The 25,993-nt window shown below is 44.4% G+C and overlaps 1 protein-coding gene across 4 annotated transcripts in view; it reads left to right on the forward strand.

Moving 5' to 3' along the window:
- Positions 1-25,993, forward strand: part of LOC146785506 (uncharacterized) — a 691,519-nt gene that overhangs the window by 550,939 nt on the left and 114,587 nt on the right. For all 4 annotated transcript variants that reach the window (XM_085634607.1, XM_085634608.1, XM_085634610.1 and 1 more), the window contains 2 exons: positions 9,318-9,497; positions 25,092-25,286. In XM_085634607.1, the coding sequence (XP_085490733.1) occupies positions 9,318-9,497; positions 25,092-25,286 (375 nt within the window). The remainder of the gene's footprint in view (positions 1-9,317; positions 9,498-25,091; positions 25,287-25,993) is intronic.

A 25,993-nucleotide genomic window follows, 5' to 3' on the forward strand; every position in this document is an offset into this window, starting at 1 on the left:
TCCTCCTCTATCGAATACACAGCAGAAGACTCGCGTCAACTCCTTTCGGACAGTGACTTGACGACACTCTCGGAATCAGATCGGGATACCCTTGATGACGACCTAACGGATGACGATATGCGATGGGACATCGGTCGAATCAACTCTGGAAAAGCGATGGGACCGAATGGTATTCCTATCGAGTTTCTAAAAGTAACGGCCTCTCAAGTAGCCCCACACCTACGAGCTATGTACAATGAAAGCTGCGAGAAGGGACAGCTGCCTAAAGATCATAGTAGTTATTCGAAAGCCAGGGAAGCCTGGGGACAGTTGTGGCTCGTATAGGCCCATCTCGCTGATAAATGTAGAGGCTTAAATCCTAGCGAAAGTCCTAGCCATGCGACTCGTGGCAGTCATCTCCTCCCTAGTCCACCCAGACCAATCTGGCCTCACGCCTGGGAGAAACACAGCACTCAATATCCATCGTCTCCATAATGTGATAGCACGCAGAGAATTCTTAGCAGAAAATGCAGTGGTGCTGTCGTTGGATGCCTCCATGGCATTCGATTCTATAGAATGGCCATACTTATTTGAGGTTTTAAGCAGGGTGGGATTTGGCCCCAATTTTATCGGGTGGGTTAAATTGCTCTATACTAATATTCAGGGGCAAGTGAGAGTAAATAACTACACGTCCCGCGCTTTCACGCTACGGAGAGGTACCCGACAGGGTTGTCCGTTGTCTCCACTGATATTTTCCCTCATTCTAGAACCCCTCGCCACGTGGATACGTCGTGACGTAATGGTAAGGGGGCTGAAATGGGCAGAGGGTCAGGAAGACCGAATATCCTTGTATGCCGACGACATATTACTGTACCTGCCCTCCCCGTATAAATGCATACATGCTGTTTTAAACATATTCACAAACTTCGGAAAATATTCTGGATACGCAATTAATTGGAGTAAGTCGGTATTGTTCGTGCTCAGTGGGCAGACCCCGCGTCTTCCAGTGAACTGTACGATAGAAGTGGCTAGACAGGGGTTCCGATATTTGGGAATATTTGAAACGTCAGATCCGGCTCTTTTTCACACCCATAATTTAGCGCCCCCATTAGTCAGGCTACGAACTGATGCAGAGCACTGGCGGTCCCTGCCCCTGTCCCTAGTGACCGCGCCGCCCTCTTCAAGATGCTGGCCCTTCCGCATTTTTTATATGTTCTTCAGAACTGCCCAGACCGTGTCCCGGATACGTATTTCACAGCAGTGGAAAGTGAGGTCCGCACGCTGCTGTGGAATGGTAGGGCCCCTAGGGTGGCGATGAAAAAGCTAACAAAAAGTTGGTATGATGGGGGCATAGCATTACCAGACCTTAAGCTTTACTATTGGGCCGCACAACTGGTAGCGGTAAACCACTGGATGTATCACCTCCCTAACGATCCAGCCTGGATAGATACCAAACAGATCGCTTGAGGTATCTAGGAGCCCAATATTCTAAAACCAGGAAAGGTAGATATTTTGGGCCCACCTCACACACACTGGGGATTTGGCACAAGGTGAACTCTCGACTGGGTTGGGCTGCCACCCTCACCAAAGCAACGCCATTGTGGTAAACCCAGAAATTAGGCATGCTATGTCACCAACCGGGGTTCGACAAATGGGACATGATAGGAATCTCTGTGGTGGGCGATTTGGTTAAGAAGGGTTCTATCCTTAGTTTTGAGGAACTCCGGGGACACTACCAGATGGCTCCAGGGGAACTACTGAGGTACCTGCAAATACGACACGCCTTACAGACAGCTTTTCCAAATCTTAAAGATATACCAGAATCATCTCCATTAGAAGACCGATTGCTAGACGGGCCACTACATTCGAAAGCCATATCTTTAACATATAAAAAACTATGTAATAACCTGCCCGACACCTTTAGTAAACTTAGAGAGCAGTGGCAGAAAGACATAGGACCCATTGAAGATGAGGATTGGCAGTCGGCCCTAATGTCCCCCAGGGAAGTAGCCATCACACTTCACTTTTGACTAATACAGCTTAGGATTTTGCATTGGTCCTATATGACAGGGATCACCTTGGCTAAAATAGGCGCAAGACCTGATGACCTCTGTCTGGAGGGCTGCCAACAACCAGCCACCTTCTACCACACTATCTGGGGTTGCCCCACCGTCCAACATATATGGGACGAGGCCACAACTTACATTCAGACCGAACTGGGAAAAGAGGTGGCTCTCACACCACAGCTGGGACTGCTAAATATTTGGGCGGCGACTGACCTTACGGAAATTGAACAACAGCTGGTGACGCTGGGATACACACTAGTTAAGTGGGAACTGGTGAGAGGGTGGGGGGGCAGCTCCGCCTTTCACTCCGGTTTGGGCGAAAGAGTTAGACAAGTGCATGAAAGCGGAGAAGGAAGTATTCATAACCCAGGGGTGCCCCAAAAAACGGGACAGGAAATGGTCCAAATGGAATGTATATCGTGGAGACATATGTATGCGCAGAAGTAAGAACAGAGAGCTACTTGATTAATGTATATGCTTTGCGGACTCCTGCATAATGTATAATGGTATAAGTAACTGTACTATTTATGAATCGGTATTGTATGTATGATTACTATTGAATTCAATAAAAAGATTTAAAAAAAAAAAAAGATCAAGCCTCATATTTTGAAGGGGGAATAAAAGAAGCTGCTAACTCCTGTAGAGAAATCTTCAAAATTACGAAATCATTGTGGTATCGAACACCAACCCTCCGGTGTCTGAACCTTCTTTTGATAGGTGCAATGCCTTAGCCACCTATTTCAACACTAATATTAATGACATCTATCGCTCACTTATGGTGGACAATGAAAGTGATAACCTCATATCAGTGAATAAAAGTAAGATGAAGCATTGTCCGATCCTCTCCCAATTCACTCTCCCTTCCCTGCGTGAGTTCACTGCCCTGTTCAAGAAAGTTAAGTCATTATCTCCTCTGGATCCGGCACCTCTGAGAATCTTTGCTCTTGAGCCATAAACTATCTTTCCCATTTTATTAGATATGGTTAATCGATCCCTAGAAACGGGTATAGTGCCCTTCACCTGGAAACATGCAATGGCCAGAGCTGACCTCAAGAAACCCAACTTAGACACTGCTAGCCTAGCGAACTCCCCCCAAAACTCCCTACTTCCGGGTCTTAGCAAAGTGGCAGAGAAATAAGTCAACAAATGTCTGTCCAGCTTCATGGAAGATAACTCCATTTTGCATCACACACAAACAGGCTTTTGGGCAAATCACAGTACAGAAATGGCCCTTCTGGCTGTGGTTTAGGAGGCCAAAAGGAGACTGGATCAAGGTAGCTATCATACTCCTGGATCTCAGTGTGGCCTTAGATACAGTTGAATACCCCACTATCCTAGATAGGGTGTGAAAAGCACTAGAATGGGTAAGATACTTCTTGAGGGAACAAACATTCCAGGTCTTTGACCAAGACTGTTTATCGAAAATCATGCCCACTACTTGTGGGGTCCTTCAAGGGTCCTCACTCAGTACAACACTGTTTATTATAAACTTGCAACCACTCGCGGACATTATAGCTCCCTACGGGATTTCCATAGTTTCCTATGACACCCAGGTGGTCTTCTCTCTTGCTTCAGACTCAGATCCTTCCTTATCCCCACTTAGACCATGCTTGGAGCAGGTGACCAGCTGGATGAGTAAGTCTTACCTAAAGCTCAATTTATGATTCTTGGAACAACTCTGCCATTCAACAAATTTCAGGCTGGTCTACTAGCCTCGGCTCCCCACAAGTCCCCAAGACTGCAAAAAAATGTTTAGGGATGTGATTTGAAAACACTTTAATTGTGGAAGCCCAGGCTATTAAAATTTCTGATAGTTGCTTGGGATTGCTAAGAATGCTGTGTAAGATCACTTTCTGCGGGAAGACATCTGTACCCTGTGGAATCTGCGTAAACACAGGGTAAGCGGACAAGTGCAGGCTTCACAATGCCCCGGGGAGCCAATGCAGGGATGAGAGGCAGAGAACGCAATAAAAAAACTATTTAAAAAAATGATACAATGACTAAGAGGGAACGTAAAAGGCTTTGCAAAAGAAGGAATGGAATTGCAAGCACTGCCGGGCCAGCTAACAATTCAACTAAAAAGAAACTATTTCCGATTTTCGGAAAGACTCAGGGGCAAGCTCGGAACCATCCCTCCTGCAGACTGGCCCAGAAAACAACTCGCCAACAGAAGGTTCTTGTTGTGGCAATAATGATCACAAAGGACGTAGCTGGCCCGAAAAAACGCCCATTGTCCCATACAACTAAAGGTTCTCAATAACGATAATGTGACTCCTACAAAGCCCCCCCCCCCTCCCGGGCACACACAGCCATCAAGCACCTCTAAATCCAATAAACTTTTGTTTATACCGTGATATACATCTAAGGGGCCACACTATATCTTTAATCATGGAAACCTGGTTAAGCTCTGTAAGAACTGTGAAAATCTGGATACTACTCTTCTCAGTTATAACATCCATGGCTTTTATGAAACAGAGAAGAGCACAAGTGTCAGAAGCCTCCTTGATACAGTTTGCAACAACCATCAAATTGTCTCAAAATGTGTATGGCACCAAATACATTTTTTGGAACTGGGGCATTAAAATCTCATCCTACCAAGATAATGAGTACCCATTTTTGCTTGCAACCTCGTCTCCCGATGTAATCACACGAAACACCCACAAGAGTATCCCGCAATTGTAACCATCACTTAGAGAATGTCCTTGCCCAGGAAAAGCAGGGAACAAAAGAATAATGAAAGCAATTACACAAGACCATCACTTAGGACAGAGGTAGTATTTTCCATCTTCAGGAATGCCCTCGCATCTACAAACACTGGAGCAATGGAAGTGCACAAGCATAGCCACAGGGACCGGTAACTCACTAAAGCATCACAGCCCATTCGACTGCATCAAACTAGGCTGATTCTGTCTCCCCATTGCCTTGACAAGTGGGAAAGATGCATGATTAGGGCCCATGGGAACATCTCCTCGTCAAACAAACCAGATAATTAACACCTCAAGTACAAAAAGATCACCGCCAAACACAATGGAAATTTGCTCATGGAAAATCGCAGGGATTTAAAACTAAATTTTTAACATAGAAATTGTCAAATACTTGAGGAAATTCCACATCATCGATATGCTGGAGACCTAGGCCGAGAACTCTGTGCCCATATCTGGAATACATCAATTCAGCTATAAGAGCTAGTTCAAACGGCCACTGCAAAGGAGGGCTCATGATCTATGTTTCAGCATACCTGACTGTAAAGGTAGAACAGCTACATTCTCCGGAACCTGGTAGTCAAAATTGATAACTATATATGCGGTGGCACACAACCGCTAATTTTGATCAGCATATAATGCAACCCAGCATCAAGGTAAAAATCAGCTGTCATTCCAAAAACTTGAAACAGTCATGTATAACTTGATGAAGGATCATAACTTCATGATAATTACCGGGGACTTTAGTGCAAACCTTTTCCGACCCCATATAACTGAAAGTCAAAAGGAAGTATGGAATATCCCAGTGCAGGCAGCCACCCGGCTATAAGGCGAAACAACTCCCAAAGCACCTGTCTATCCTTGCTACCAACTGCATTAGAATTGCGTGTACTAATGGAAGATTTCAAGATGACAGGACCCCGCCTGGACACATTTCGCAAAATTCCTCCACTTCCACACTGCAGCCTCTGTAGCCTGATTCAAATTTATAAGAGACTGCAGGCTTGAAGATCGGGAGGAGAGTGAACACAACCCACAGTCTATAACCATGACGTGCAGGCACAACACTAATGATTCGGCTAATATATTAATCTCTGACCCAAAAACAGAAATCCTGAAACGATTGTGATGGCAAATTAGGTCACAGGAAGACATCCTGGATAAATGCACTACCCAGCTGGTGGATTATAAATTCATTATGCTTAATGCAATCTCGAACTGAGAGCAAAATTAGAAGGCGCTTCTGGATAAACACAGTAGAAATAAGATGGTCGCTCACTACATCACACCAATGCAGTATCTCTCAAGTCAGGGTCTGTCTGCATTTCTGTGAGTGGAGAGGGCAGAGGGCAGAGTGGCCCACATCAGCTGCATGCGCAGGTTGATGACATGGGCTGTTTCAGGTGGCTCTGTGCTGTGGGATGTGGCCGTGTGCCACGCCAGGGAGCTGGCTGACAACCTGGGTATCTTGTACACTATAGGAATGAAGTCCTGAATCTCACCTTGATGTGAGAACACACCAAATGGCAAACCTGCAATGAAAAGGCGCTGATCATGCAATGCTGCAACCATGGAGGAGAAGGGCATGAAAAAGGATGAAGGACTAATGATTTTTAGAACAAACAGTCTTCTAGGACGGCCACCATGATGGAACAGGCAGGAAGTAGGAAGAGTAGAAAGGCTAACATCACGAGAGGCATCAATAGTAACACACTTTCAATTGTTAAAATATTACGTTAAGGCCGTAATATAAATGCAGAGGAAGCCCTCCCTTCCCATTAGCTGGCATATGTTAAGCAAACACAGTGCTCTGGGGAGCGGGGGCGCCTTCGGCTATTCCAGCTCACACCACCTTACACTGCACATGGGGGTGGATGTGTGAATCAAGTAAAAGTGAAGTTGCTCCGCTGCTCAGGTGTGTGCCAAGGAGCAGTGGGTGGTGGCATTGTACTGCCCAAGGCTCCATGGATCTGTTATGGGCAGCGCTATACAAGCAGCAAGTGGCGGGACATGGCATGATTAGACAACAATAGCCCACACTGCCAATAACAAGCTGCTAGGGGTGGAAGGTGTTGTGGTGGGAACAGCACCAGGAGATTAAGTGAACTACCAGCTGCGAGAAGAGAGCGGAAAGACAAAGTAGTGCTGTGAAACAAAAAATATGGCAGATAGTGAAAAGATTCTGGTAGCATGGGCAGTTTTGGGGGCTGAACAAAACAGCCCAAAGGTGGGACAATTGTGTGGTATTGACCAACTAAAACAAAGGAATTTGTACAGACAGACAAAAGAACCAATGGTAAGCACTGGGCGTGTTCAAAGCCCATAGACTGAATACCACGTCTCGAACACAGTGCATGCGCTGCCTAGGCGGGACCTAAGAAGTCCTCTTACAGGTGCCAGCTGTAGCACTTCATTCACATTGTGGCAACTTCCTTAACATTTTATTGTAATTCTAAATAAAGAAATTGTCTGTGTCAGTAGTCATTTCTCAATGTTCCTATTTTTGGGTCCAATTCACAAAAGGTAAACTTACACTTTTGTGTAAGTTTATGATTTTTTGCGATTCACAAAGCAATTTTATAAGTAGTATCATTATGACTGCCTGTCTTTATACCTGCGGAGTCTCCACCACTAGTGCAGAGACTGCTCAGTCATTAAAACACTACCCATAAAAATTCCTTTGTGACTTGCAAAAAATCATAAACTTACATAAAAGTGTTCATTTACCTTTGGGAATAAGGCTCACTGTGTCTATGTCAACATAATTATCTATAAAAATTAGAAACAAGGAAAACCCAAGGGTCGAAAAAGGGACCAAGGGTAGTATTAATTGTAAGAGACAGCCGTCCCTTTGAGTTGGAAATCAGAACAATTGTAGCCAAATTATCACAATAGAGATTGGCTCTGTTTATGTCTTAATTGACAATATCAAGATTTGTATTCACATATAAAGAAACACAAAACAAAATATGCACAGTGAGTGAGCTAGACGTGACAGGGTATTGGGAAATCAGCCGATATCCTTACCACAGGCAAGTGACTTTAAAAGTGACATTTTATGAAGAAAAATGTAAATAAGCAAAAGCCACAATGAGAAATGCATTTTGTACTCCACATAAATAATGAATTAAAGTATAGAGTTAAGATGCAGGTGTCGACGACGTTTCGATTCCCAAGAGAAATTCTGGGATCATCATCAGGTCTGAATTATAGAGATAGTCAATCTCAATGATCAGGAATCAGTCAACCGGAGGCTGTATCGTGATGGAACTATGGTAATGACGAATTTGGAGTCCAATCAAGGCAATGAACTGGCGTGCTGTGATGGCTGGTTACCACGCCCCAAACCGGGCATGGGCGGTGAGTTGAAGGAAAACGACTGGAGGTCCGGTTGAATTGGACGGGAGCCGAATTGAGGCTGATAACCAGCGGTCAGTCCCTCAGTGACAGAGCGTAATTCACAGCGGTACATTACCAGAACTCTGCTTGCCTGCACGGACTGACTGCTTGTCATCAGCCTCAATTCGGCTCCTGTCCAATTCAACCGGACCTCCGGTCGTTTTCCTTCAACTCACCGTCCATACCCGGGATGTGGTAACCAGCCATCACAGCACACCAGTTCATTGCCTTGATTGGACTCCAAATTCGTCATTACCTTAGTTCCATCACGATCCAGCCTCCGGTTGCCAGGTTCCTGATCATTGAAGTTGACCCCAGCAAGCACCTTGCTTCCTACCGTGGGCTACGTCCCAGGCATCTGCTCTATAATTCAGTCCTGATGATGATCCCAGAATTTCTCTTGGGATCGAAACGTCGTCAACACCTGCATCTTAACTCTATACTTTTATTCATTATTTATGTGGAGTACAAGATGCATTTCTCATTGTGACTTTTGCTTATTTACATTTTTCTTCATAAAAAGTCACTTTTAAAGTCACTTGCCTGTGGTAAGGAAATCGGCTGATTTCCCAATACCCTGTCACGTCTAGCTCACTCACTGTGTATATTTTGTTTTGTGTTTCATTATATGTGAATAAATATCTTGATATTGTCAATTAAGACATAAACAGAGCCAATCTCTAGTGTGATAATTTGGCTACAATTATTCTGATTTCCAACTCAAAGGAACCGCTATCTCTTACAATTAACATAATTATCTATGTCACTATCCCTGGTATTTATATAGTAACATGCCTGTGTCACTATCTGTTTTGCTGGTGTCAATGTGCCTATGTCAGTAGCTGTGTGCCTGAACGAATACTTGTGGTCAGTATCCATGTTTATAAGTCAAAACCTGTGTCTGTGTCAATATCTGTCTATCAAGATCAGTTCATCTATGTCAATAACTTTAGGCCTATTTTAATATGTATAGATCTGCCAGTACGTGCACGTTTATATCAACATCTCTCTGTCAATGTCACTATTCCTGTTTGGGCCAATATTGTTGTACGTTTGCCAACATTAGTGTCTAGGAATGATGAACCCCGCGGAGACCTGGAATGCAATTTATTTTGTATCACTCCCTGTACCTCATGCTCTTTCTGATGCAAAACTTATTTTATTTTGGCAGCTTATCAGTGATGGCAGCGTGGTGTATGCTGAGGCCCTCTGGGACCATGTCACGATGGACGACCAAGAACTGGGGTTCAAGGCTGGCGGAGTCATTGAAGTGATGGATGCCACTAACAAGGAGTGGTGGTGGGGACGGATCCTGGACAATGAAGGCTGGTTCCCTGCCAGCTTTGTACGGGTAAGGTAACTCAGGTACTTTCACCTGTTTCACAGTAGCCTATACATATTTTGAACTCTCAGTGCAATAATCCACAGTCCTGAACAGTGATATACACATGTATGAGTTGTTAAAATGTGGTGAATTGAAGTCAAGTCAAACTTTATTTGTTTATTTAAAAATAATCATTAAAGTGCATATAGACTTTAGAATCAAGATAGTCAGAAAATATTTCAATTAATTAATCCACCAATATGTGCATACAACATTGTGTGATTCCCGAAAATGAATATCTGCTTTTAAAAAGAAAGAAACCCAGCTACATACAGCATGAGAGGGGAGTGTTTGAAGAAAGGTTAAAGCAGGTTTACACCTTCTAAAATCCAACTTCCTTAAAATTGGTATAATAAAAATATTTCTAGGCCCTTCATAATATGTAGAAAGAAACCTCAATGTAATAAAGATTACTGTGAGGAATCATTACAGGGACATAGGGGCAGTGAGCCTGAATCGAATTGGTACGTGGGAAAACTCAGATGCCAGCGGATGGAGCTGGTTCTGAACCTGGTATTTTGTATTTGAAAAGGTTTTATATAGCGCTGGCTAGACCAACAAGGGGAGAAGGAGTGCTTAGTCAAAGGGCACAAGGGACAGGGGGATAGGTGGCGTAGCAGGCAAGGGGAGAAATTCAGGGGAGAGGGGATAGGAGCATAGGAAGTAGACAAAGAATGAAAGAGCACTAAATGGGAACAATCAGCATCAGTTTGGGGAACAGGCTGTTTTCTCTCTGTAGCCAGGAGTTTGCCCCATCTCTAAGGTAGAAGCCTAGCACAGGCCATTCCAGAAGCTTTGCCACCCAGGACATGAAGCACACAGTTTGTAATTCGATTATTTTTCTCAACTGACAGAAGATTATTGTACGATGCACATCAGCAATCCAGAGGTTTTCACATTAAGTTATTGGGTGCAGAGGATGATGCTCAGAACTAACTGTGTTTTTCCCAGTCATCTTCCAGAGGAGACAGGTCAGAATCTTGTGGCTGAGGGAGAAGATCAATATATTCAATATAGAACGCTGAAAGATAACAACAATAGACAGTGAGAAGAGAGCCCGCTCACCTTCTCTCATAAATATACTCAACAAAGAAAAGCGAGCACACTACCATACTTTGTTTGTATGTCTGCTTGAGATGTCCTTCACACGTCTGAAAAAAACATTTAAAGATTTTCTTAAAAGACCCCCTCACCCTCTGACCTAGTTGGTGGCATGCTTCATCATTGGGGTTCCACCCAATATACCTAGCTCATCACGGTTGTGCTACAATGCCTAATTACAGAGGAGCGTTTTTTGGGTGTTTCTCAAGTGAAGAAATTGCTAATTGTGCTCTGCATTGAAAATCATTAAGATAAATAGAGGATGCAGGCAAGTTTCTGCATAGTGTCGCTGTGTGTGTTGTCTGTGTAGCGCATTGTGAATTTGCATGCATTGGAATGCTGATGGCTGCGCCATGTATGAAAAACATGCATTGTGTAAGGTAGTAAGGCTCATAGTGATTGGATTAAAAGTGCTAAAGCACACAAAGTGTTGTGAAGGGAATTGCACGTATATAATGCATTTTTCAAGAATCGAAATCACATACTTGTTGCTCAGTATTTCCTCACAACATGACAGCTCCGAGGGTATGAGCCCTGTACTCACACTCTATTTGAGATCACAGGTAATGTTACAAGACCCTTTCTCACTGGGTTATTTTTTAGAAAAAGATGCTGGAACGTTAGCATCCCAGCCTGCACTTACTTCATCAAGGGTGATTGACCGTTTGAGTTACATATTTTCTGACCTATGGAGATCCATACGCTGCTTTTCCCACAGCTGTGTCTGACTAAATAATGTTTAGTTGGCATGGAGCGTCGCTTTCAGGTACGCGTCACGAGTATGAGAGCTTATTCTAGTTGGGCCCCCAGCAGCATCATGGAAAACCCTGGTTGAGCATATGTGCAGCACAACGCGATTGTGGCTATAAAAAAAAGCAGAATGAAGAATGCAAACGTGGTAATTAAAAGCGATTTTAAAAAGAAGGGTACTGAGACGGAAAGAAGGCTTTTTTCATTGTGCACGGGACGCGTACCCAGAAGCACCTCACCACACGGACTAAACAGTGTTTAGTTGGACACGGAACAACAACTTATTTTTTCTAAAAATAAAACCAGCGAGGAAGGGCATTGTAACATCACATGTGATCCCTAACAGTGTGTGACTACAGGGCTCACCTCCTCAGAGACTCCATGTTGTTTGGAAATACTGACTGACAAGTATGTGATTTTGATTCTTGAAAGATGCATAATATTCGTGTCATTCTCTTCACACTACTTTGTGTGCATTATCACTTTTAAGCCAATCACTATGAGCCTTATTACCTTATGCGATGCATGTTTTTGATACATTGCGCTGCCATCAGCCTTGCAGTGCATGCAAATTGACAATGTGCTGCACAGACAACATGTACAGAGACACTATGCAGGAGCTTGCCTGCAACCTGTATTTATATGCATGGTTTTAAATGCAGAGCACAATTAACAGTCCACTGCGATTTCTATCAGGGGCATGGAGGTTCCATGACACTTGGAACTTCATGCATGGCGTAATCACCCTGGGAGTGCTATGCTCATGCTCCCCTGAATGTTTAAACTACCAAATAACAAATTATGTCTTTATCATGTTTTATATTTCATACACAGAGACTCTAATGGAGTAAACACAGGCAACCATAAGTTACGAGCTATGATATTGTCACATGCCTTAGCATGCACGTGATACTGGTCCTGAAAAAAGACACACTGACGCTTTAGGCTTTTAGACATTATGGCTGAAACATATCGACTGAACCTGAGGATGTAAGAGTTCACAGCCTTCTCAGGGCACATCCACCACCACTTTTAATATTATTCCCAGGTTACTAGTATTAAACATACCTCACTGTCTGGTAACCTGGAAGCAATTTTAATTGACCTTTTCTTCACTTGTGAACCCCCACAAAAACCTTGCTCCTCTGTAATCAGGTGTTATAGCACACTCTTGATGCGCTAGGTATCTCAGGTGGGACCCCAATGATAAAGTAAGCCACCACCTAGGTTAGCGGGTAAAGGGTCTCTTCAGAAAACCTAAAAGTGTTTTTTTCACTCAGACGTGTGAAGGACATCTCAAGCAGATAGACAAAGAAAGTATGGTAGTGTGCTAGCTTTTCTTTGTTGGGTACAATATAGAATGCTCCCATGACTTACTAACCAAGGTTAGATACCGCTCCATTCCTGAAGTTTTCACAATTCCTGCATACTTCTTACTAGCCAATTTTTGAAATACAGGTAAGTTACGCTCTTCACTCTTTTTCCAAAAAGTTCTCTTTTATCCAAAATTCATCCAAACTCTCAATCTCTGCTGGTCTACTAAATAACACACCCCTGTAAAGGGACTTAAGGCCAGACTTAATATAAGAGAGCTAAGGAATCTTTAACCCAAAACTCACAGGACAGACAGTACTGAATAATATGCCTATTAAATGCTGCATGCTGGTTGGTCCATATGAAGCACCGCAGTAAAAATTGAGCTAACTCAGTTAAATAGCCCCCACCGAGCTCTTCGTGAATAATATTATTCGAAGTACAAGGCAGTACCCCAAGCAACCGCTGAAGTAAACAATTCCTCTCTATTTGGAGGCTATTAATGTCCCTGTAACTCCAAATACTGGGGCCATAACACATCACAGGAAGGCATTTGCAACTAAAACTTTCCACAAGAGCTGCTCCCAATATTAGATGCTAAATTAAACTCAAACCCAATTGACTACAAAAACCGTTGCTTTCTGATGTGCAGGCAGGGTTCTCAAGTCCCAGCGTCATCAAAAGTCACGCCCAGATAGAGAAAATTATGTGCTCTCTCTGTGCGATGAACCTTAATGGAAAAAAAAAACAGGTACTCATTTTTATGCAACCACAGTTCATAAAAAAGTTTTGCTGACTTTTATTTCGAGATTAAGCCTACCCATAAAATCTACAAAGGCATCTGTGAACTTTTTCAGCCTATTGGGTGTTCTGGCAATAAGGACTGCGTCACCTGCATAGAGGTAAATATGCAGTCTCAACCATAGGCATGTCCGTCCCCTCTCCAACAACCACAGATCCAAATCATTTACATATATAAAAAACAAAACAGGGACCAAGACACACCCCTGTCGAAACCCCTCTAGGTAGTTGGTGAGTTATATCTAAGATGAAACCATGGGGAAGCAGAATATATCAGAGGATCTTTATTAAGCTCTTGTGCAGATATAACGAGCAGTTACCCCAAAACCTCACAGCTAAGATGTTTGGGAGCAGGACAGACAAGCAGATCTTAGCTTACAGTCGGACTAGAAGCATGGTCAGCAAGACTGTTACATGAGCCGTGGGAGCTGTGTTAGGAAGCCATGCGGGTAGAAAGTGCAGAGAAACGTGAAAAAGAAAAACCTTGTGCAAGTTGGAAAGACAAGTGTCATATCTAAGGTGCCAGGCAAGGGGTGTGCAGGAGTGTTGCCAACTTTGACCCCGAACTCAGAAGGTCCATAAGCTGTCCAACCTTTCAGGAATAAACTGTGCACCTGGTAAAGACCAATTACACTGGGTTCGGTATTTACTGGATCCCCAATTGATGACCCATTCATAGCTAACCAATAGCGGAATAGGTGTAGGACACTAGCAACCCATCTTATTCCCCATTCTGACATTTGCAAAGAGCACATCTGTGCTAACTGCCTGGCAAGTTTGCACTACATATTGGACCTGGACAGAAATTGGAGGGAAAAAGCTACTGGTGGTGCTATTGCTGCACAGGCTGTAATCTTATTTCAGCTTGAGTTTGGGCCTGAAACAGGATATGGGCCTGACTTGCGATGATGGCCTCAGTCTTAGGTGAGTTGAGAGTAGAAGGCATGTCACCTGTTATCCACTGCGGAAGGGAGGGACTCATTTTTTGTGCCAGTTGTTAGGTTCCCTTTCCCAAGTGACATCAACGGCAGTTTGTCATACAACAATTTCACCCTAATACATTTCCAACATCACTGGCAACTTCCCTGAAGAGAAGACTCACAGGAATGGAGTATTTACCTCTGAAAGGACTGTCTCAGTCTAACTACAGAGAAGAGTGAACTCCTTTTGCTAGTATAGGAGCGTTTGCTGAACTTAGTTTTTAATAAATATAAATCCCTCTAAACTGATGATATTACAATGCAAGTACAAAACGTGGATTAGATGCTGAGTGTTAGTTTTGACCAACTGATGTTACTGGACAACCAGGTTAACTCATTGCTGCCACCACAAGCTACCAGTTAATAGTGCTGATATGAGATATAGAATGGTGATGGGACCTGTGTAGAGCCTTCATGGGGGCAAAACTGGACCACTGTAATGCATTTTGACAAACTGCATGTGACTCAAAATGCTACAGTAAGGATGGTGGCCAATACTGACTCAAGAGAATACCTTACACAGACCTGGAGGGCCATTTATTGGAAGAAGATGCAATCTAAAGTCTTACATTTATCCCAGAAATCCATTAGTGCTCAGGTGCCTAAGTATCTGAAAAACTTTCTATCTGCTACCCAAAGAGATAACTCAAATTTGGCAGACATCCTTTAGTTCGCATGTGATACTTCGCATGCCATTACAACACGGTCACACGTTGTTAGACGTTGTTACATCGCAAGTCGTTACCACGACTTGCTGTAGGGGCAGAAGGTGTTGGATTTACATTCCAACACCTTCCCTGCTGATGCACAAACTGGAGTAGGAATAGTAAATTTTACTATTCCTAAGTCCAGCACGCCCCCTACAGCAAGTCATGGCAACGACTTGCGATGTAATCGTTTGCGATGTAACAACACAGTCGTTGTAACGACCACAATGTAATGGCATGTGATGTATCGCATGCGTGATAACAACGTATATTCCTCAAACTTTGCTGGGCTACAGCAAGAAGCAGTACAATCCCAGACCAAGCATCAGTGTTGTGGCACGTGATGTCAGAACAAATCCAATATGTGGTGGAGCGTCTTTTATTTAGGAATACACTCAGAACACAGCTATTTAAGAGGCTAGCCCGGAGGGTTGCTCTCTGATACACGTCACTTAGTTGCCTGAGAGTTTGCAGTGCAATCAAAATGAGAAATGATGGTGACGATTATAGAGTGGGGCCATGAACAAAAACCTTCAGATTTACTAAGCACTGGCCCACAGGTCTCCACAGGCGTCTCCCGTTCCCCTTCATGCTTCTGCAGCCTACATTCAGAATCCTGCAGCGAGGAATCAGGCAGACAGCCATCAACTATTGTGCACAATTATGCACAATGATAGCCTATAGGAGAAAATTTAAAAATTCTTTATAAAATCGTACAATAGATTCTAGGGGTACACCTTCTGGGTTTGGGGTAGCAGAAGGCAGAGGTCTAATGTTTCACCAGCAGATTGTGGAGAGCTTCCTGGATTCGGACGGGAGCATGGTGCTAAGGTCATTGCCTCAGGATTATTACCCGTAAGTGGCCAGTCTTGATACCTCTCCGACAAAGGCAGGAGAGGCCGCCTGTGGTGAACCTGAGGGACAAATGGGTTATTTATTAATCTGCCATCTCCAGTGTGGAGGCCCCTGCACGCTGCAGGTGCGAAAAAGAACAAGTCAAGCCTGCAATGATTCATATTAGTATAAGAGCCGTACTTATGATGTAGGATAATTGATCAAGATGGCCAGCGCGTAGGAGCTCCCGGACTAGGGATCACCTTGCGGCTTGTGTCCTCGGAGAAGCCCCCTCCAGCAGGTTGCCACTGCCTGGCCAGCGAGCCGCGACGCAGTGCAGACTGCGGACTGGTGGTCGCAGCGGAGAGGACCCTGCGCAGGCGAGAATTGTTGAGGTGGGAGCCCGGGAAGATCCCCTGGTTCCGGGCTCTGCTTGCCATCAGCACAAATCCCGGTGAGTGTTGGAAAACGTGCCTGCAGACAGACGGCTTCTCTTCCACACCAGAACGCCTGTTCCTACTTGCAAGGCAGCCATTTATGAGCCGGGAAGGCGCTTCCTACCCCAATCACCTTCGCCCCTGTGACCTGTCAGCAGGCGAGAGCTGGTCAGCCATTATGTGTCGGAATCAGCCCACAGTCGACATCCGTTGGACGACCACTGGATGTATGTAGAGGATGGGATTGCAGTCCGGGACCATGCTTCGGGGACGCCCTGATGCTGCCTCTCCGCTTTCCTGCACATCGGTGATCTCCCAGGGTGGGGTCTGGTTGAGAGCGGGGCAGCCATGTTAAAGAGAATGAGCCTGCCATGATGTCCCCACCCCTGCACTCCTCTGCTACCAACCTCCCGCAGCGCTGAACACGCCCCTGTGCCGTAAACCTTTCTCAAGTTCCCAGGAGTGTTGAGGCAACCGGGACAACAAGCGTGGAGGACATCTGGCCATCACCAGCACGGAGGTCCCTCCAGGCCAAAAATCACTGCCAGTGAGTGCAACAGCACTCTGACGGCCGGGCTGAAAGCAAGAACCCCAGCAATGGTGAGAAGATAATGCTGTATAAATATGTAATATATGTTTGTACAACCCTAATCACTTCAACTCTTTTTAAAATGCAATATTGAGTGAATTTGCAACTTCTGTATATGTAACTCTAACCACTAGTATCTGCAATAGTCATATGAACTTTGTTAGATTTGGGGGTCTCTGGTTGGCAGAGGTAGGTACCTTTGACAAATAGGGACCCTTGCGTCTAGTCAGGGTAAGTGGGTACACTCCTAAAATAACCCCTGCTCACCCCCTTGGTAGCTTGGCACGAGCAGACAGGCTTATCTCAGAGCCAGTGTGTAAAGCATTTGTGAACACATACAGTAATCAAGTGACAACACTACAGATGGACACCACACAAGTTTTATATGAAAAATAAGTATTCATTATATAGATTTTAACACAAGACCACAAACGACAACAATCCACAATACTGTACTTAAAATGGTAGAATTAGCTTAGTTCTCTTTAGATGTTAAAATGCGACACTTAGAGTCAATGTACCTTTGGATGCGTAACACTACACAACGAAAGTGTTGCAGGGAAGGTGATGCGTCGGTTTCTTACACGCAGGAACGGTGAAGCGTCGGTTTCGTACTGCGCTTCCGTGGCGATGCGGCCCGCAATGCCGTGATGCGATGAAGATCCGGTGCAATGAAACAAAGATGGCGTCTTCTTCTTGATGCGACACAATGTGTGCACGCCCGATGGCTGTGTGGCGACTCAACGATTCTTCTGAGTCGCGACAGGCCCTGCGACATGCTTCTCCGATGATGCAAGACGTCTCGACTCGATGCGACAGCTGCAGTGGTGACACCCTTGTTCAGTGATGTGATGACAGCGGCTATGGCGGCGACACTCTTCTTCGATGATGCGAGATACTTCGGCTCAATGCGACAGCTGCAGTGGCGACACCCTTGTTCAGTGATGCGACGACAGTGGTTGCGGCGGTACGCTTCTCCGGTGATGCGAGACGCTTCAGCTCGATGCGACAGCTGCATCAGCGACACCCTTGTTCAGTGATGCGACGACAGTGGCTGCAGCGGCAGCACGCTTCTTCGATGTTGCGAGACGATTCTTGCGATGCGATGCGACAGCTAAAGCGGCGAAACCCTTGTTAAGTGATGCGACGGCAGCGGCTGAGTTGGCGACATGCTTCTTCTTCATGAGTCGCACTTCCAGCTCCTTGCGACACGCAGTCCCTCAGATGGCCCCAATACAGCTGCAGGCACTTACAAAGAACTCTGGGGAACTGGTGGTTGAAGTCTGTTATCCCTGAGACTTCAGCAGGAGGCAAGCTCTTTTCTCAAACCCTTGGAGATCCTTCACAAGTTGAATAGAGTACATACAAAGTTCCTTTCTCCTTTCTTTGGCAGTCAGGCAACCACTTCAGGCCAATCCCCCAAGCAGCACTTCAGCTTAGGAATAGTCTCTCCTCAGTCTCTCTGGTTCCTCTCCTCAGCAAAGGTTTCTTCTTGTTTCCCAAAGTGATCTAAAGTTCTTGGGTTTGGGTCCCAATATTTATACCCAGTTTCTCTTTGTTCTCTGAAGGCAGAGAGGCCTTTGCCTAGTCCAAAACAGTTCTGGTCAGTCCTGGAGCACTTTGTTGACAAGACTCCTTCTTTCCTTTCGGAGTGCAGGGCAGAGACATCAGATGCACCACAGAAGGTGGAGCCAGCATTGTGGAGGGAAGGCACAGCCCTATTCAGGTCCCAGGTGCACCTCCTCCCACCCATCTAGATGCAGATCTCTCTATTCAGCCTTGTGCTGACTCACCCTGTCTCCTGGAATCCCCCAGCCACTGTCACTCAAACTCCAGACAAGGAATACACAACCTAGCAGAGGCAGGTTTGGATGGTTAGACAAGAAAATACCTACTTTCTAAAAGTGGTATTTTCAAACACGGAATGTTAAAACCAACTTCACTAAAAGATGTATTTTATCATTCTGAGTTCAGGCATACTATACTCGAATTTCTACCATGTTCCCTGAGTCAGTTAGGATTATAAGATTTAATAATCAAACTGCCCATTCTGGCCTATGGGGAACAGGTAGCCTTGCAATAGTGAAACACGAAAATGGCTGTAATTCACTATTAGGACATGCCACACTCACCAGGGCATGTTCTACCTTATACTTACAATGCACCCTGCCCTTGGGCCCTTGGGCCTACCATAGGGGTGTCTGATATGAAGAAAAGGGAACGTTTAGGGACTGGCAAGTGGGTGCATGGCAGTACCAGGCTGCACACAGGCTCTGCAATGGCAGGCCTTAGACACACTTTTACAGGCTGCTTCTGTGGGTGTCGCAACCAGTGCTGCAAGCCCACCAGCAGCATTTGGATTACCAGACCTGGGCACTCCTGGTGCACTCTACTAGGGTCTGACAGGTAAGCCAAACCAGCCAATCATGGAATCACTAATCCACACATCAATTTACAATAGGGAGAGCGTATGCACTTTAGCACTGATCAGCAGTGGTAAAGTGCCCAGAGTCATAAAACCAACAAATACAGGTCAGACAAAATACAGGAGGAAGGCAAAAAGTTCAGGGATGACCCTGCAGAAAGGGCCAAGTCCAACATACTTACTACCTTTCTTATGTGAATTTAGAGTTTATTTGTTTGTATCTTTTATGTAACTCGTACTCTGAAGTCCTTATGTTATGTAACTGGTTCTATTGTAAAGCGCTCTGATACCTTCGTTTAAAGTTCACGCTATATAAAAATGCATAAAATAGAAATAAATTAAAATAAATAAATACATTGGTAGATGGTGTGCTATGAAGGGAGCCACCTAAAAACAGGCTGCACAGGAGGACTTACATGTAAATCCAGGAGACCCCAAGCGAGGGATCGGGCTGCAAGGGGCTCAGGACTACTGGAATACTGTTGGTTTGTCGGTACCCAGGCCTCGTGGGCTGAGTGAAGTGTGAATAGGTCAGCTGGGCTTTGTGCGACAACTTCAAGGGAGCTCATCCCAGGAGCTTGATCTAGAGCTATATAAAGCCCAGTTATCAGTTCTTTTCCAATATGGTTGGTGTAAGTCAGTTCGCTTTAAGACCTTTATTTTGTCACAGATTGTTATCCTTCTAGCGTTAAACCCTACATAGTGGGGCACTCTTTCATTAGGTATTCCACACCAGGGTAGGGAACCCTGTACAAACTCACATCCCAGGACCTAGAAACAATTGAGCTTCCCACAGTTCAGGCACATCCTCAAGCCGCCCCCCCCCCCCCCCAAACAGACAATGGTTTTGGCTCCTGTTATTTTTTGCACCAAAAGAGCAATAATCTGCCACACAGGTCCTCATTATGAAGGACCTGCAAAATGTTCGGTATTTCCTCGTCTCCCCCCCCCAACCCCCAGAGTTATCGATTCTTCGGTATCGGTAACTCCAGTGGTGGAGACAATCTGGGCGATTCCGAGTTGGACCATGAGGGTCCCCTTAGAAATGGGGATTTTACAAGAAGATTTAAATGTGGATTTGAAAGAAAGGGAGCAGTAAAGGTTCACTTTCCACAGAGCACTGATACTTGAGGGGCATTTCTGTTACAACAGGCCACATGCTCAGCCTGGGAGAAGTACCTCGCACTAACTGAGGAGCAACATGATGATTAATCATGGGAAATCCCAAAAAACACAGGGAAGTGGGAACTTGTGGCATCATCCTTCTCTCAGACATACAATAATTTTTAAAAGCCAGATGTGGGATTGTTTCCAGGAAAAGTGAATGAAAATGTATAGGCAATATGGAAGTTTGGTGGAGGATCTCAATAGTTTCCATTTAAAAACAAACACTCAGAGGATATGGCTGTGTTACTAGTATATCTGGGAAATCTCGCTCTATGGGTGTGTACCTAATACTACCGCCCCGAGAGGTTTGGGATTAGTTTGTAGCCCTTTGCTGTCCTCGAGTGGCAGGTTTGGGAATTGCATGTATGGCAAAATAAAGAAAAATCATTCACATCTGTAATGTGTTAAATATAATCTGCTCTTAGTTGTAATACATCCTCTCCATTGATTCTCTGTTCCCTGCTGCTCAGCCAGAGTGTGATGGCATGGAATGCTGACGAGTGCCTGTAGGGGTGACAGAGAGAGTGGGCTGAGCACTTAACGTAGCTTAACGCCACCTTGTAAATATGCCCCTTACCGCCACAGTCTGCTTCAGCAAAGGGGCGAGCAATGGGTGTTGCTGTGGGCGTTCCACCGCAACACCCATTGCGTTTTGATGCTGCTCCAGATTTACAAGACTGGAGCAGAGCCAAAAACTAAGGCCAGGTAATACCTGGTCTTAGAATGGTGATACGAGGAGAAATTATTAATTTCTCCTTGTATTTTGCGCTTTCCATGTGTGCTGCATTCTGCAGCACACATAGAGAAAGCAAATCACCATTACTGATTGTTTATGTGCAGGAAGGTGTCTCTTCCTGCACATAAACAATCGCCCCTGCAACACAGGCACCTTTGCAACATGGCGCAAGGGTGCCTGCGCTGTTGCTAGGCAGCTTTTTTAGGACAAGGGCTAGGGGAAACACAGAGGTGCACCGTATTTTTGTAAATAGAGTGCATCCCTGCTTTTTGAAAATGTTGGAGCAGGGCATTGTAAAATTTGGCGTAACACCGCGCTCTGGCATTTTCTTATACATATTCCCCTATCTTTATATAAGAAAATGGAAAGTATGAGCTTAATCTTATTTGGGAATATTCATAATTATGTCTCAATTCTACGGAGCAGAAGCTACTTTGGTGACTTGAACTCTTTGAATATCTTCAGAAAGTTTCTGATCAATTTCCCTTTCAATCGTATTCAAATCTCTGCAAAGCCATTGCACCTTGTATTTTTTTTCTTCCCTGTCCCTTGTCAAATTCCTCATTCCTCTGGGTCAATGTCTGCTTCCAGGAAGTCTCTGTGTTCAGCCCTAATACGCATAATTAGCATGTCCTTGGTAAGTCTTGTAGACTTCACAAAGCCCGAAAAATAGTGTTCTCATCTCTCTAAATATCTCCCTCGTCATCCAGATATGAATGATATGATCATTTCGACCTCCATTTTGACTAACAAGGACATGAGCTTTTCTGCCTTGTTCCCGAATTCATAAGTCTTTCTTTTTGTCATACTGTTCAAATGTCAGGGGTATCTGAGTTTAATACCTGGTTTGATACCCTGGTAAGAAATAGCCATCATTCATTTTCGTAATAACCGATTTGATGGTACTGGAAAGTTCTTAGAATTTCTTTAATATTTAATCCCTTGCCTTAACTTCAGAACTGAAGAACATCTCGCCTTACCTGAGAACTGTTTGCTTTGTCTATAAATGCTACAGTGCATCATTACTGTCCCAAAGGAGGCGCCCGATTCACAAAGGTAAACTGAGACGAAAGTCCAACTTTACAACTTTTGGTATTCATAAGGGGCATTTACAAGTTGTAAAGTTAAACGTACGTTTTGGTCTTAAGTGTAACTGAGAGCAAAACTCCTGGTCTCAGTAACACTTAAGACCAAAACTTAAGTTTAACTGAGACAAAAGTCCTACTTTATGAGTCGGTAATGCCCTTTGTGAATACCGAAAGTCATAAAGTTAGACTTTCGTCCCTGTTTACCTTTGTGAATCGGGCCCCATGTGTTTATCTCCCAGTACTGTGTCATTGTTTCTGGGTATTTAAAAATCTTGGAGTCCAGAAGGTGTACGGCATTCAACTGCCTTCTCATAAATTATCATGACTAGTGCAAATTAGTCAGAAATCATCCTTTCCAAATCCCTTGGCTCCTGCAAGCTATCCTTTGCTAACTCTGGGTTGGAAAGAATCCAATCTGTTCGGGAGAAGGCTCTATGCATTCCTGAACTATCAGAAAACCATTGGCCTGTGTTTTCTTTAACCCTTCATGCATCTATGAGAGCTAAGTCTTACGTAATCCCCTACCAACGCGTCCCTCAATAGGGAGCCCATTTCCCCATAGCTGCTTCCAATATAAAATCAAAATCCCTCCTAACAACTCACGTACCCTGATATGTTCATCACCTGTAGGGCCACTCCCACCTGTTGCACATCACCTTCCAGAATGATTTACAAAACGTACTAGCTATTGCCATGGTTGGACATTCAGATCTACTAATGTAACAATGCTTGTGTCTCAGGATCATTGTGATATAGTTGTTTATAGCTTTTGAAGAGCCAGATGCTATGTTGTGGAATGCGTTCCATTTCTGTGGCATAGGACATCAATGCACATTTACACATCTGGTGAGACTTGTCTCTGCTTTTAATATTCGGCTGTAAAACATTTTGAGATTTCTTAGGTGACACCTTCATTTACAGACCATTATATCTTGTTCATCAAGCCAAAGGGCCACATTCCCTAAATTCTCATTTGACCCTTGTGATAAATGTTTGAAACCCTTTTTTTAACATTATTATTATCATCATTACTAATGATAATTGGATCATATTTATACTACTACCACTGGCAATAGTAATAAAAACATAAATAATAAAAATAATACCATACACAAAAGGATTCTTCATCAGATACTTAAATCTTGTGCAGAAGACCTAAAAAGTACCTATTAAGAAAATGTATCAACAATGGCCTATAGCCACCTAAACGACAGAATCTGAAATTTGGACCTATCCATGTGTTCTCAAAGGGCTGAGTTTATAGATCAGTCATCTGCCATTGCTAACCCAAGTTCAAGTCGACCCCTGGTGTGATCACCAAGTATACCAAGACACTGCCCTTGCAGAAGCTAAACCACTTCTAGTGATGCACAAGTAGACCCAATGTAGGACTGACCAACATTGCCCTTTCCTTGGTGCCATTCTAACCATGTGGAGTACTGCTTGGGGATTGCAAAAAGACTGATACCCAGGAAGGACCTACTGACATTGAGCCCTAGGGGAAGGAACAGTGAGGGTGGCCCCATTGGCCCGATGCCTGCCCCCTCCTGCCGTCATCCACCCTGCTGGTTCTTTAGATCTAGACACACAAAGGCTGCCAGGCTCACTTAAACCCCTTAGCGGTTCCTATTGTTGCAGTAGTATTCTCCTACTAGAAAGGAGACTCCCTTTTATATCTCTGGGGCAGTAACATAATCCGAAGCACCTCACACTTTTCAAAAGTTGACAATCTGTAGAATTCTAGGATGGGTTATGTTTTTCCCTTTCCTAAGTACTGCTTTTCCAGAGATCCTGAGGTATAGCGTATGGCATGTACCCTTGATTAACCTCACTCCTCCATTCTGGATCATATTGATCCGTTTTGAATCAATCCTCCCCCAGTGCTATATTACTCTGTTCCCCAATGAATTGCCCAATACAGGCACTCCAGATTGCAAGGTACCCCTGTGGATAACCCCACTTCGCCACACTGATCTGTTTCCCCCATATTTGGTTACAACATATCCAAACTTCTTCATGTCTTAAATCACCCATTCCCCCGCCCTAGATCACACTCTATCTTTTTTATATCACGTATTTCCTCCATGGCTTACCCACCTCTCTGTTCTGGCTGATACTGCTCCTCCATCCTTGATATCCCTGGTCCCTATCCTGGATCACCCCACTACTCCATCCTGGATTGATCTGCCATCCTGGTTTACTTTCCCGATTTGGTCACCTTCCCTAAGCTCCAGAGGTAACCCTGCTTTCTCATTTTGGGTCACCCACACTTCCTCTGGCTGATTATGCCACTTCGCCCATGCAGAACTCCTGCTGTAACCATTCACTCCTCTCAGAATTTGATGCCAACATTTACTTTTTTGTCCTCTGCCCCAGAAAATCAGTTTTCCTGCCCCAGAGAGGAGATCTTGGACACAAGATAGCTGAGCCTCCCCTGCTCCATCCCTGCTCTTATATTTCAAATTACTACTGTCTCAGGACAGAGAAGGTTTCTGTTTCTCCACCATACTGCAGATAGAAATGCCATGCCATAGGTTTCCAGCCCCACTTGCCCTGTGTTGGGAGCTGGAGGATTTTTAGCTGTAACCCACTTTCACATTAACTACCTCTCTTGTGTCCATTTGGTCCTCAGCTGCGGGTGAACCAGGATGAGCCAGGGGAGGACTTTATGAGTAAAGCAGATGATGGTGAAGGCGAGGATGCAAGCAGTGCACCCCGGCGCCACTGGGCAGGTCAAAGCAACAAGGACCAGATGAGAACTAATGTCATCAATGAGATCATCAACACAGAGAAGGACTACATCAAGCACCTCAAGGACATCTGTGAGGTAATCGGGGAAAAGAGGATGGGAGGAGTCACATATTTCCAATTGCATACTAAATATATCAGGGACAACTGTGACATAAGAAGCACAACAGGGTAACTCAGTGTGATCTTCACACATTTACTCTCCACTGTGTGCCTTGAACCTGCCCTAGACATAAGAAGCACAACAGGGTAACTCAGTGTGATCTTCACACATTTACTCTCCACTGTGTGCCTTGAACCTGCCCTAGAACCATTCAATTTTGGAACAATATGTCCTTTGCCCCTTGTTCCCTTGTCCAAGATCCTCTCCTCGCTATATTGTTTCAGAACCATGCTGCATGCCAAACAAAATATCAACCTACACTGTAGGTTCCTATAAATATATATGTAACCTTTATGTATCTTAAACATATATACATATATAAGTGCTAACTAACAATACCAATACACCTCTGATAGTAACACTATAATTTATAGTAACACTACACAGTTCATCAAAGCACACCATGTAAATTTCACAAGCCATTAGACCTTAGTCTTTGAATGTACCTCTGAGAGTTGTCTGATTTTTTTTATTTCTACTCACAGAACATGTGGCATTGGAAACTTACCCAATTATGAGCCTTAATGGCCCTAGTGGGTATCCACGTCTTCACTTCTGATGACAGGTGGTTGGGAACTCTCTGATACATAGGATTCTGGTCTGAAAAACATAACATTTAAGGC

Source organism: Triturus cristatus, chromosome 11, assembly GCF_964204655.1.
Source record: "Triturus cristatus chromosome 11, aTriCri1.1, whole genome shotgun sequence".
NCBI classification, from domain to species: domain Eukaryota; kingdom Metazoa; phylum Chordata; class Amphibia; order Caudata; family Salamandridae; genus Triturus; species Triturus cristatus.